At 36.8% G+C, this 12,865-nt stretch overlaps 2 protein-coding genes across 3 annotated transcripts; both read left to right on the top strand.

The window, feature by feature from the left end:
* Positions 1 to 901: 901 nt before the first annotated feature.
* On the top strand, positions 902 to 9,718 carry LOC107771300 (toMV resistance protein Tm-1(GCR237)). Of its 2 annotated transcripts, none has more exons than XM_016590640.2 (9): positions 902 to 1,184; positions 1,878 to 2,527; positions 3,326 to 3,532; positions 3,908 to 4,123; positions 4,217 to 4,436; positions 5,549 to 5,796; positions 7,039 to 7,217; positions 7,307 to 7,560; positions 9,336 to 9,718. In XM_016590640.2, exons 2-9 carry the CDS (start codon positions 2,033 to 2,035, stop codon positions 9,485 to 9,487), a joined length of 1,971 nt encoding a protein of 656 aa, XP_016446126.2. In that variant the 5' UTR covers positions 902 to 1,184; positions 1,878 to 2,032; the 3' UTR covers positions 9,488 to 9,718. The 2 variants fall into 2 exon arrangements, with proteins under 2 accessions (XP_016446126.2, XP_016446125.2); XM_016590639.2 differs by having other exon boundaries at positions 908 to 1,184; positions 1,874 to 2,527.
* Positions 9,719 to 10,111: 393 nt separating this feature from the next.
* On the top strand, positions 10,112 to 12,620 carry LOC107771301 (AAA-ATPase At3g50940). Its single transcript, XM_016590641.2, has 2 exons — positions 10,112 to 11,845; positions 11,931 to 12,620. Exons 1-2 carry the CDS (start codon positions 10,838 to 10,840, stop codon positions 12,405 to 12,407), a joined length of 1,485 nt encoding a protein of 494 aa, XP_016446127.2. The 5' UTR covers positions 10,112 to 10,837; the 3' UTR covers positions 12,408 to 12,620.
* The last annotated feature ends 245 nt before the right edge of the window (positions 12,621 to 12,865 follow it).

The raw sequence follows: 12,865 nt of genomic DNA, 5'->3' as shown, positions 1-12,865 counted from the left end.
AAAATAACCGTTAAACCTAATACTTAGGATATTAATGTATAAATATTTTATTATTATTTTTAGAATAATTTTCTAATATATAGCGACTTTAGGGGCGAATGCTTTTATATTTGTTGAATGGCTTTTAATATATTTAACTTATATTAAAAGAATTAAGTACTTTTGAATTTTATTTTTGTATTTTAGTTAAATAAAATGAAAAGATTTAATTATTTCCTGTAATAACAAATTTTAAGATTATTTATTTACTTATAATATTAATTATTAAGTAAATCTAATCATATCATTATTCGTAATTTGATACTTAAAAGCATTCTCTGAAAAATTTGGTCAAACACAAATTATTGCTCAAAAGTACTTTTCAGAGTAATTAACCAAATACAAACTGTTTCTCTCCAAAAATACTATTTTTTAAAATACTTTTCAAAATAAGCTGATTTTTCCCGCTTAGGCTATAAGTCAAGCTTGAGTCAATTTAAACATCTGGTGCTTGACCATGATTTCACGGGGCAAATATCGAAGTCATTATTTGCGAAGTTGGAATTTGATTATAAAATTTTAGGTTTTAAGTGAATACTTAAGTAATAGTTTGAAAATATATTTGAAGTGAAGTATTTCGAATCTTCAATATTTATGCACGGATTTTTTATTTTCACAAACTTTTTTCCACGTAAAGTAAATGTCCAAACACAAAACTTTCACAATTTTTGTTTAATCTCAACTTAAAAAAGTTTTTTCTTCTTCTTCTTCTTCAAATTCAACTCAAATATTGCCCAAACGTTATACTCCCATTTGTTTGGTCTTAATTGTTATTTTAAGAACAATATGGGTACAAAAATTGATATTCAAAAGATTGTGTTTCTTGCTTTGAATTTCCAAATTTAACCCTCAACAACAACACTCGGCACTCCCAGCTGCTGCCAGATGATCTTTCATCATCTGAAGTTAACTACCGAATCTGCTCTTTCACCATACTCAGAGAGATAATTACTGAAATTGACGTCAAAATCTCAATTTTTAACTCAAAATATAGCAATTGGTTGAAGAAAATGGTAACTACAGATAGAAATTCTCTACAAGTTTACTGTATTGGAACAGCTGATACTAAACTCGACGAGCTCCGTTTCCTTGCCGAATCAGTTCGATCCAGTCTTAAATGTTTCTCCTCTAACTCTTCTTTCAAGGTTTGTTACATCGATCGTTCTTTCATTACTGTTTGCTAGTAAACTTTTGCCATGTAATTGAATTCGTCATTTCGTATCTGCTACTAAATGATTAAGCGTATGTAATAAATGACATATTTAAGGTCTTTAGTTGTTGCCGCATTGTGATTAAGGGAAGGATTCAAGTTAGAGTTTAAGTTGTGTCGGTGTAAAAAAATATTTACACAATCAGTCATTTATTAGGTAAACTGTAGCTAAATCTCTTGATAAGTATTAATTGATAATCTGTTAATAATGGTAACTAACTTGCTATCACACGTTGAAATTCATCTATAGTGTAGTGCATATAATCTGAATTCTTCAAGTTATATATGCTGATGAGTGTCCTTATCAAAAAAATATATACTGATGAGTGTGAAAATAATTTCTACATTTGTCAGTGTAGTTTAACCTGTTTTAGCACAATAATTATCCTTTCTTAAGTTACCAATCCACACTTACTATAGACAGTTACATGTACTTCGCTTTTAAGAACTTGATCGTGCAAAATTTACACTTTTAGTATATAAAATTAAACCCTTATAGTTCATAAAAGTAACCTAAAAACTGTGATATGAAAAAGTATGCATTGGGTTATTTTGATTAGTGGAATATTTGTTGTCCCACATTGACTTCCCTTGACCAAAATTAACCTTATGCTTACTGTATAGGTAGGCGTGACAGTTGTTGATGTCTCAACCAGTCCGAAGGAGACGGATAGTTGTGCTGATTTTGATTTTGTACCAAGGAAGGATGTGCTGTCATGCTATGCGCCAGGCGGAGAATCTGTGGGCCAGCTTCCAGATGATAGAGGCCAAGCTATTGCAATCATGACTAAAGCTCTTGAAAGTTTCCTAAGGAAAGCTCATAATGACCACATTCTTGCTGGAGTTATTGGCCTTGGGGGTAGTGGAGGAACATCTTTACTGTCATCTGCCTTCCGATCGATTCCCATTGGGATCCCAAAAGTTATAATATCGACGGTTGCTAGTGGTCAAACTGAATCTTATATTGGAACTTCAGATTTGGTATTGTTTCCTTCTGTTGTAGATATTTGTGGGATTAACAATGTTAGTAAGGTTGTTCTATCTAATGCGGGTGCAGCATTTGCTGGAATGGTGATTGGAAGTCTTGAAAGATCAAAAGAGTATAGCATCAGTAATGAAAAGTTTACAGTTGGTGTAACTATGTTTGGGGTTACAACTCCTTGTGTTAATGCTGTCAAAGAAAGATTAGTCAAAGAAGGATATGAGACTTTGGTTTTCCATGCCACCGGTGTCGGGGGCAGGGCCATGGAGGATCTTGTTAGAGGAGGTTTTATACAGGTAATCCCGTTTCTCTATCACTGCTAATGGTTTCAGTGCTATATAAGTAGGGAAGGGTATTGATATTTCCCATTTTCCCTTATAATGAACTCTTAAATCCTAAAATTGAAACTTATACGGACAAATAAATCTTTTTCCCTAACAATCTTAAAAAGTACTAAATTCTATTAATATCATATAATATTTTGTTTCAAACCCCTATTCTACTATTGGACCATTGAACATCTTATAATGAATAAATACCATCTGATTTAATCATAATAAAAATATATCTATTTAAGTAAGAGCAATGATGATACTAATGGTAACAATGGTGAGAAGCTAGGCAATTTTGGTTATTCATTGTCTTGTGTGGTCATGTATTTCTTTGAATGGTTTACAATTTATTCAATGGATCATACATCTTATTCAAAATCAACTGAGTAAGAGTGCAATTTGAATATATTATAATGCTATTAGCAATTAGGAACTATAAGGAAATAGTATGAGAAGTAGGATTTATTGGTCTCTAAACTTTTACTAGGATTACAGTCAGTCACGAAGGAAAATATCACTCATTTGCCTTGTGCATTGGCTTGGATAATATAAAAGTGCGGCTTCATTAGTTCATTGCAATTGATCATTTCAAACTACGGGTAGAACCAGGGTAATTCATTTCAAAGAAGGTAGAGACTTGCAATTTGTTCGGAAATGGCTTGTCAAACATGTTATTGATGTCTCTGCAAAAAATTACTAAAGTACTATATCATCTCTTTTTGGAACATGATTAATATCCATCTGTTGTTTATCTTATTTTAGGGTGTATTGGATATTACAACAACTGAGGTTGCAGATTACATAGTTGGAGGTGTTATGGCATGTGATAGTTCCCGATTTGATGCAATAATAGAGAAGAAGATTCCTTTGGTTCTGAGTGTGGGAGCTTTGGATATGGTGAATTTTGGTCCTAAAACTACCATACCTCCCGGCTTTCAGCAAAGGAAGATTCATGAACATAATGAGCAGGTGATTCATCTTTCGTTTTGCTCATTGTTTGTCTGTAAAAGAATTCCTTAAGATATTGAGCAGTAGCATTATCTAAAAATTTAATGTTGGAATACCCAGCATTCACAGTTTGACAATTATGCGTTGTGCAACAAAGTAGTGTTGTTTGATATCATCTTGCACAACTTAGAACAAGTAGGCAGCTAAACATTCTAAAAGTATCGCAGGACGTCATGCTTTTGTTGCCATCAAGAGATATTTGCCATACTTTTGAAAATTTATTGCATTATGTCTGGACTGCACAATTAATGATATGGGTTTAAATCTGATAAACTATCAAATAAATATTTGAGGAGTGCCGTTTGAATAAACTTTAACAGAATGCTTATTTTTCAGGTTTCCCTAATGCGTACTACGGTAGGTGAAAATAAGAAATTTGCTGCATTTATAGCAGAAAAGTTGAGCAAGGCATCATCAAGTGTATGTGTTTGCTTGCCAGAGAAAGGTGTCTCTGCATTGGATGCACCAGGGAAAGCCTTTCATAATCCCGAGGCAACTAGTTGTCTTACGCGCGAGCTACAGATGCTTCTTAAAAATAGTGAACACTGTCAGGTACCACAATTATTTATAAGGAAGAGGATTCTTATGATGTTACATTCCACTGCTAAACTCAACTCTTTCATTGAAATATTTGTTCATTGATAGGTTAAGGTCTTTCCTTACCATATCAATGAGGTGGAGTTTGCAAATGCTTTAGTTGATTCGTTCTTGGAAATCTCTTCAAAATCTAGACATGTTGAATATCAGCTAGCCGAGTCTGAATCTATCCAAGACATTCAGAAAGAAAATGCTGTTCTTCAGAAATATTCCCCGCACAACGGAAAAGCGTTGTCTCGCCTGAACGACTTTCCAAATGCAAAACCAGGTGATGATTCATCCTAAATATCAAGGCTAATAGTTTCCATCAGTGTCATGGCAAATAGAGCTGCTTGAAAATTACTGAACAGCTTCCACTAAATGATTACTGCAAGTGAATCCAGGTTTCTTTCTATTAATTTATTTGTCAGTTCCTACAGAAGTGTTGGGTTGTTCGCATTATTTTCTAGGATTAAGAAAAAGACTTTTCGTCTTGTCTTTGCCAAAGCTCATGCACTCCTATCCTCGACCCGATTTTAGATTTAAGATGATAAGTGGAATAACTTGGCATTTATGTCAACCTTAGCTTGCCACAGAAACCAATAAAGTTAAAGATGGCTACAGAGTATGCTTTATACTTTTGTTAGCCTGAAATATGATTGATCTTTATCTCAAAAATTATTTGCTTACTTTTGAAGAGTCCACATCGGTTGGTGAAGGGATGGATGGTCTCTTTATATGGTTTGGGCAATCCTCGCCTCTTGAGCTAGCTTTTGTGGTTGAGTTAGGCCAAAGGTCCATTTTCTTATCATGGTATTGGTAGCAAAGCAAGACTGATTCCATTTCTTGGTTTCCTGATATTGGATCCCAATAGTATATCGTCCACGCACCAGATATCCAGTCATGGGCGTGTGAGGGGGTATAGAAGCATCCCACATCGATTGGTGAAGGGATGGATAGTCTCTTTATATCGATTGGGCAATCCTCACCTCTTGAGCTAGCTTTTGGGGTTTAGTTTGGCCCAAGTTCCATTTTCTTTATCACCTACCATAGGTTACTGGTTATGGGCTAGCTTGAAATTCCATATAATGGATTCTTTTCCTTTGTTGTCATCATCTATGTTGCTCGAACTCTTCGAAAATGTTGCCAGATGCATGTCGGATCCTCCAAAAGTAATGTATTTTTTGGAGGATCCGGCACGGGTGTGGCATCATCTTGGAGAGTCCGCGCAACATAGGCCATCATAATCATCTCTCTACTACTATTATGTGAATGTCTTTGAAATGGAATATGCTGGCTCATCAACGGGGAAATGAATCTCACAGCTCTGAGTCAAATCTTTTTCTTTTCTTCTTTTAATTTGGATGAAGATTTGATGAAAGCCTAATCTTCCTTGAGCAGAAACCTTGCAGAAAAGAATTGTGGTACTGCAGAAATTGAAAGATCAAATAAGTAAGGGCAAGCCCATTATTGGGGCTGGTGCGGGTACAGGTATTTCTGCGAAGTTTGAGGAAGTTGGTGGTGTCGATTTGATTGTCTTGTACAACTCAGGGCGTTTTAGGATGGCAGGAAGGGGATCCTTAGCTGGTCTATTGCCTTTTGCTGATGCAAATGCCATTGTACTTGAGATGGCCAACGAAGTATTGCCTGTAAGTCCTAATTATTGTCTACTTCTTTAGTTCTTCTGAAAACCTTTAGGCTTTTAGGCTCAGCTTCATCAATCTTCTACTGTTTGATATTAGCTCAGGTTGGATTTGAACACGAATTTACTGTTCAAGTTAAATACAACCTGCTGTCTAGCAAGTTCATGTTCGATTCAAAGGCTTAACAAATTGATAAACCCTTCACGTGACTCAACATGAGCAAAGCACCAACTACGAGCAGTTGATTTTAATGGAAAAGGAAACTTTGAGTGAAGACTGAAGATCACTGTACCAAGACAGCTCTGCTCTCAACGCAGTCTAAAAAATTAACTTCCAGTTGGCATCCATAATCAGACACATTAAAGCTGATCCATGTCATATCTATGTTTCTTGTCAGTGTTTCCTCAAAAGATGCTCTCAGGAAATCCCTGCCAAATTTGCAGTAAGCTTGGACACATCATTCTGGTGGTTGGTTAGCGATGAAAAAGAATGTAGATAGAATTGGTTCTAACTTCAATTCAATTTGGGCTTTCAACAGTTTCTGTATTGTCAGTTTCAGTCCGACCTTAGTCTTAATCCAATTACATAGTTGGACCTTAACACTTACTGAATTAAATCAAAAGCTATGTAGTTGAGATGTCCACTTACAACAACAACAACAACAACAACCTAGTGAAATCCCACTAGTGGGGTCTGGGGAGGGTAGTGTGTACGCAGACCTTCGGCCGCCCTCTACCTCTTCTCGTGCCCTCCACAACCAGCCGCTCACACCTCCTTACCGGGGCATCTGGGCTCCTCCTCTGTACATGCCCGAACCATCTGAGCCTCGCTTCCCGCATCTTTTCATCAATGGGAGCCACGCGCACCTTCTCCCGAATATCAACATTCCTGATCTTATCCATCCTAGTGGAATATCAGAGGTTTACCTTTGTTCTGTAGAAGAATGACTAACCCTACAGAACCACTTTTCTGGCTGGGTATCTAATAATTGTGACCTTTACTTGCTGCATTTCTCATAGGACAAAAAAAACCTCACCAGTCCAGGCATGGAACTGAATTTTTTTTATCATTCTTTATAATTTTAAAGGTGGATTACAACAGATAACATAATTGTTCATCATGTATATATATATCTTTTCTTATTATTTTTCTTGCAAATAATAACCATGATTGAGGTTTCTTTCTCCTTCCTCAGATATATACCTTCCAGAATGGTTGCTTAGTTTTTATCAATGTTGAAATCTTCAGGTGGTTAAGGAAGTGCCAGTTCTGGCTGGAGTTTGTGCTACCGATCCTTTCCGCAGGATGGATAACTTCCTGAAGCAGTTGGAATCTGTTGGGTTCTGTGGGGTGCAAAACTTTCCAACTGTTGGTCTATTTGACGGTAACTTTAGACAAAATTTGGAAGAGACTGGAATGGGTTATGGGTATGTCTCGGAAGATATGTTTTAGTCAGACTTAGCTTATGCCCTTCCTTCATATTGTAACAATATCATGATACCTTACATTTAATCAGCTTGGAGGTTGAGATGATTGCAACAGCTCACAGGATGGGCCTTTTGACTACCCCATATGCTTTCTGCCCAGATGAAGCCATTGCTATGGCAGAAGCTGGTGCTGACATCATAGTGGCCCATATGGGGCTCACAACATCTGGTTCAATTGGTGCAAAAACAGCTGTCTCATTGGAGGAAAGTGTAACCTGTGTCCAAGCTATTGCAGATGCTACTCATAGGAAAAATCCTGATGCTATTGTGCTCTGCCATGGAGGTAAATCCAGGAACCCTAAAGTAAGAAAAAAATTCAAAGGCAAAAAACAAAACGAAATGGCTGGATCAATTCTGTGTCATGTCATGTAGCAAAATCCCTGCTAAATTTCAGGTTCAGCTAAAATAATTTGACAATCAAGTATTACTGTGATGGTGTATCAGATGGATTCACTGGCTTCATTTATTTTGAAGTCATTTTGTCTTAATTCCTTGGCGTGTAAAGAATAGGTTAGATAGATAACTGAAAACTTAAGCATATGTGGGAGCAGCTTCTCATAGCACTTGTGAGGATTATCATACAATATCGTTATGTACAATGTCCTTATCCCCATGGTTACAGGTACCAATCCTAAGGTAGTTGCCTAATTTATATTGCACCAATTAATTAGTGCACTAACTACAAATTATACATGTTTATATGAACCTGGAGAATCTAATGAAAGAAACATTTTGTCAAGTGGTGAGGATTGGTAATCTACTGTCTTTATTAAATGATCCATGTGGATGTTGTAGTCCACATAGCTTTAGCATTGATTCCCTGCGGTTTTTCCTCTGTCATGAATCATAACCAGGAAAACAAATGCTGGTTGAAACTTTTTGGATTTGAAGCTGCATTTTTATGGTGTATTTCCCTAAAAATTCAGTCCTAAAATATTTACTATGCACATATTTCTGTCTATCTTCGATGATGTTTGTGCTAGTAGACATTTTTTGTTGTTGGAGGTATACTTGAGGTTAAATTTTGGTACTTCTTTACATTTGTGTTTCTCTAAGTCCTAAAATTTACATTCAATTTTTTTGTGGAACGAGGAGGGGTGTGTGTTTTTATCTGCTTTCTTGTAACTTCCAGAAAATTGTATGATTGTCATATTTGTGTTCCTTAGTTTGTACCTTTGTGAGGCTAGTCTAGTAGGGTTTTTGTCTAAGACAGCTAGTGGCAATGTTGTGTCTTACTACTCTTTCGTTTTCATAGTGCCGGGCATATTTACTGGCTAGCGCTTTTGCTTTGCATCTATTTTCTTGTTTTCATGATGTTATTTTTTCTTATGGTATCTGTTGGTGATACTGATATTGTCTCCTTTTGCCTTCTTGAGCCGAAGGTCTTTTGGAAACAGCCTCTCTACCCCTCGGGGTAGGGGTAAGGTCTGCGTACACACTACCCTCCCCAAACTCCACTAGTGGGATTTTACTGGGTCGTTGTTGTTGTTGTTTCTCATATTTGTGTTGTCTTCCTTATAAGCCAAAGGAAATATTGCCTTTTGATGGATGACAATAGATACTTATGATTTAATTTTCACTGCGGATGAAGTCCAACCCTAATCCAGTCAATGGATAAGGCTGCTCTCTTTTCTTTTTGTCTTTTTTTCCCTTATCATTCTTCAAAGGCTTGGTATATATTATAGTAGAATATCCTTAGCATTTCTTTTCTAACATAAAGTATTTGCTAGTTACTAGACTAGGACTATTACTATCGTTTTGTAATTCCAGCATTTTACTTGACATCTTAATGCTGTTCAAAAGAAATAATGGTGTTATTTCTCCAGGCAATCCGGGAGGTCTAATTTGGTACAGAATTCTAAGCTGTCAAACAAATACTAGTAGTTGTCAAATTTTACAATTATCTGGGGTTCTGGGTAGGATTAACATCGTTGGAAGTAGATTTTATGTTTGACAAGTTTTTGTATCATCAGTTCTTGAGTCTTTATTACAATGGCACGCTCTTTTCTTCTCCTGATTTATTTAGTTGCTACTGAAGAATCTTTCCGTTACTTACAGGCCCTATATCTGGCCCTAAGGAAGCAGCATATGTACTGAAGAGAACCAAAGGAGTTCATGGATTTTATGGCGCTTCAAGCATGGAGAGACTACCAGTTGAGCAAGCTATAACTGCTACCATCCAGCAGTATAAATCCATTTCGATGGAGTGAGATGCAATGGGTTTAGGTGCTTTATAAAGTCGAGACCTATATGTATGATCTTCACCTCTTTCTTATATATTAGTCTTGGTCCTCTAAGCTCTTGAATGTTCAAAGAATTTTGTAGCTTGAGCCTGAGATTTATGACGCAAATCACATGCAATATTTCTTTTTTTGTCTAAGATGTTGAGTTTTAATAAGCTGGCGAAGCATTCTTCATCTGTTTTTTAGACATTCATAGAATTACATTTGAGTGCAAATTATTTTTGTTTCTTTCCAACTTCTTAATCTTCGGATACAGGGAAGTACACATAGAGAGTTACCCTAAGCCTGTCCTGGGCTTCTCTGTATTTATGCAGCAACTTGGCACACGATGGCACTGCAGTTGCAGTTGTCTGTCCTGAAAATCTTTAGATTTAACAAACTATCCACGATCTACTCATCATCAACCTTTTCATTGGCTGGATACGAATCCCTCTGCAGCATGGACTGCATGAAGTTCTCATGATGTTCGTTTCCATTGAGCGATTGGATATTGTTGTCTAGAAGGTCTCCATTCGCCTCTAACGTGCATGGGCATATTGCTTTATATGCTGTAATAGACCTCTGAAGTTGAAGATAAGCATCTTCCACAAGGGATACTAATTATTATCCCTATTTCAATAATAATTTATACTTAAGTCTCAGTTTGTTTTCATGGTGGATAGAAATTCTCCTAGATGTTGCAACACATCTTGTTCTGCATGCAGTAGTCAACTCCACCTTTGCGACCAGATATAATCTGGTACCTGATGGTGCCTGGATTTGATAGAAGGCAGTCAGTTTCTCATTATCGGTAATATAATATTTAAGTCAAGTTTAGCATCTTAAATTCCATACCGTGTATGAAATATGACAGATGGAGGACTACTTCTACCCAAGGCAACTGTCATGTTTTTTACGATGACTTTTTCCGCGGAAGTTATGTCTATAATCGTTGATTTGAGTTGGAATGGAAACTTTCCCCATTAAACAAGTTGCAAGGAAGCTAGACGTGCTGATGTGAGTGGCTGGATAAGTAGAATCTTCAACATCTACGCAGTCTAAAGTCTAAACCGACTCTTGACTCCTCTGCATTTTCTTAAACAAATTTCTGGTTCCAAAAGTCTTTCCACACGTTGTTTTTCTTTACTATAAATTTAGCACTTTCCCTTTAGCCATTGCTTGCATTCTAGTATCCAATCAAACCGGCTCGCATCCCGTCCCTTTCAGAGAAGTCAGAAATTGGTGTTCTATTTTTCTGATACCCTTGGCTATCTAAACAACTGCCAATAGCAAAATCTTGAATACCCACCACAAAGCGACGAGTCCCTCTTAAGGAACATGTCTTCTACTGCAGAATCGAAAATGGTACTGGCCAAGACCGTTTTATCCACAGTAGGCTCTGTTGCTGCAACAGCTATGGTGGTTCGAACAGTAGTCAATGAATTCCTTCCCTCAGAATTGCATGAATATTTCTTCTTTGGCCTCAAAAACATCTTCAGCAGGTTCTCAAATCAGCTAACAATGGTAATAGATGAATTTGATGGCTTGGTCAACAATGACATCTATGAAGCAGCTGAAATGTACTTGGGAAACAAACTGTCACCCAACACCCGTAGAGTCAAAATCAGCAAGCCTGAGAAGGAGAAACATATCAACATAACCATGGAACGCGATGAGGAGGTGACAGATGTTTATAGTGGGCAGAAATTCAAGTGGGTTTGGCTATGCAGACGAGTAGAGTCTAGAGACTTTTATAATCCCAGAGACCTGAATTCCACTCAAAGATCTGAGGTGAGAACCTTTGAGCTCACGTTTCACAAGAAAAACAAGGACCTTGTTCTTAATTCTTACTTGCCTTATATTATGAGAGAAGCAAAGCTGCAGAAACTTAAGAGCAGGGCAATCAAGATTCACACTGTGGATCATGAAAATATGTATGACTCGCAGTCGATGAATCTTGATCATCCGGCAACCTTTGAGACTCTAGCAATGGACTCAGAACTGAAAGACAAAATTTTGAAGGATTTAGACAGATTTGTAAAGAGAAAAGATTATTATAGGAAAGTGGGGAAGGCGTGGAAAAGAGGGTACTTGCTGTATGGCCCTCCAGGGACTGGAAAATCCAGTTTGATCGCCGCCATGGCTAATTATTTGAACTTTGATATATATGATCTGGAGTTGACTGAGCTGATGAGGAACTCTGATTTAAGGCGGTTGCTTGTGGCCACGGCTAACAAGTCCATCTTGGTGGTGGAGGACATTGACTGTACCATTGATTTGCAAAATAATTTGGCTAATCGAGCAAATGATTCTCCTTCAAACGGTGCTAATCGGCAAGAAAGCAAGGTAGGTCTCTTTGATTTTAGCTTGTATTTTCTTGTCTTACTTTAAAAGTGTTCCGATTCACTTAATATTTTCTTGATCATTGCAGGTGACATTATCTGGTTTGTTGAATTTTATTGATGGATTATGGTCGAGCTGTGGTGATGAAAGAATCATAATTTTCACAACAAATCACAGAGAAAAACTCGACCCAGCATTGTTAAGGCCTGGTAGAATGGACATGCACATTCATATGTCATATTGCACCCCCTGTGGCTTCAGGCTTCTTGCTGCTAATTACCTGGGAACTAAAGAGCACATATTGTTCAAACAAATTGAGGAACTGATAGAAACTGCGATGGTGACACCGGCCGAAGTGGCGGAGCAACTATTGAAGGAAGATGAGATTGAGATTTCACTTAATGGTTTAATTAATTTTCTTCACGTAAAGATTAAAGAAAAAGAAGATACCATGTTTAACAAAGTAGAGGCAGCACAAGTTGAGACGAATGAGAAGAAGGAAAGTGATGAAAAAGAAACTGAAGAAAACTTTGAAGAAAAAAGATTACCAAACGAGGAAAGTTAAAAAGCCAAAAAGAGAGTTTGCTGAACCTAACATGGCATTGGTATAGGGAAAAGGTCAAAATTTGTGTATTCACCGAAATTGCTCAATTTCACCCAAACCTACACTTTTGCAAATTTTTTTTGCACATTCTCATATTTGTTCATTTCTCAAAAATATCGACTGTACATATACATACATGCTCATATCTAAATAATTCAACATATTTTGTTACCAGACACAAGCAAACACATATACTCAAGGGGCTGGATACAGTTCAATTTTGGGAAAATGACACTGTGTAGCCGCTCTGAAAATAATAGCCGGAAAATGTATTTTTTTTTTTGTATATTTGTATATTTCTATTTATTATATACAAAAAATATACAAATTTTATGGACTTTTGTGGCTACCGAATATAAATAGTTACGGCCGTGGGTTAAAAGTAATCTTTGCCCATCAAATTTTTAGCCTAACCAAAG

The sequence above is a fragment of the Nicotiana tabacum genome, chromosome 17 (assembly GCF_000715075.1).
Source record: "Nicotiana tabacum cultivar K326 chromosome 17, ASM71507v2, whole genome shotgun sequence".
Classification (NCBI taxonomy): domain Eukaryota; kingdom Viridiplantae; phylum Streptophyta; class Magnoliopsida; order Solanales; family Solanaceae; genus Nicotiana; species Nicotiana tabacum.
This window is presented reverse-complemented; position numbering and strand designations above follow the sequence as displayed.

What these genes read in the sequence shown, in the direction of transcription:
- LOC107771300 (XM_016590639.2), top strand. Translation starts at nt 1,050, where the DNA reads ATGGTAACTACAGATAGAAATTCTCTACAAGTTTACTGTATTGGAACA. An exon ending in CTTTCCAAATGCAAAACCAG is followed by an intron (nt 4,437 to 5,548) that starts GTGATGATTCAT and finishes TTCCTTGAGCAG; the next exon opens with AAACCTTGCAGAAAAGAATT. An exon ending in TGGCCAACGAAGTATTGCCT is followed by an intron (nt 5,797 to 7,038) that starts GTAAGTCCTAAT and finishes TGAAATCTTCAG; the next exon opens with GTGGTTAAGGAAGTGCCAGT.
- LOC107771301 (XM_016590641.2), top strand. Translation starts at nt 10,838, where the DNA reads ATGTCTTCTACTGCAGAATCGAAAATGGTACTGGCCAAGACCGTTTTA. An exon ending in CTAATCGGCAAGAAAGCAAG is followed by an intron (nt 11,846 to 11,930) that starts GTAGGTCTCTTT and finishes TGATCATTGCAG; the next exon opens with GTGACATTATCTGGTTTGTT.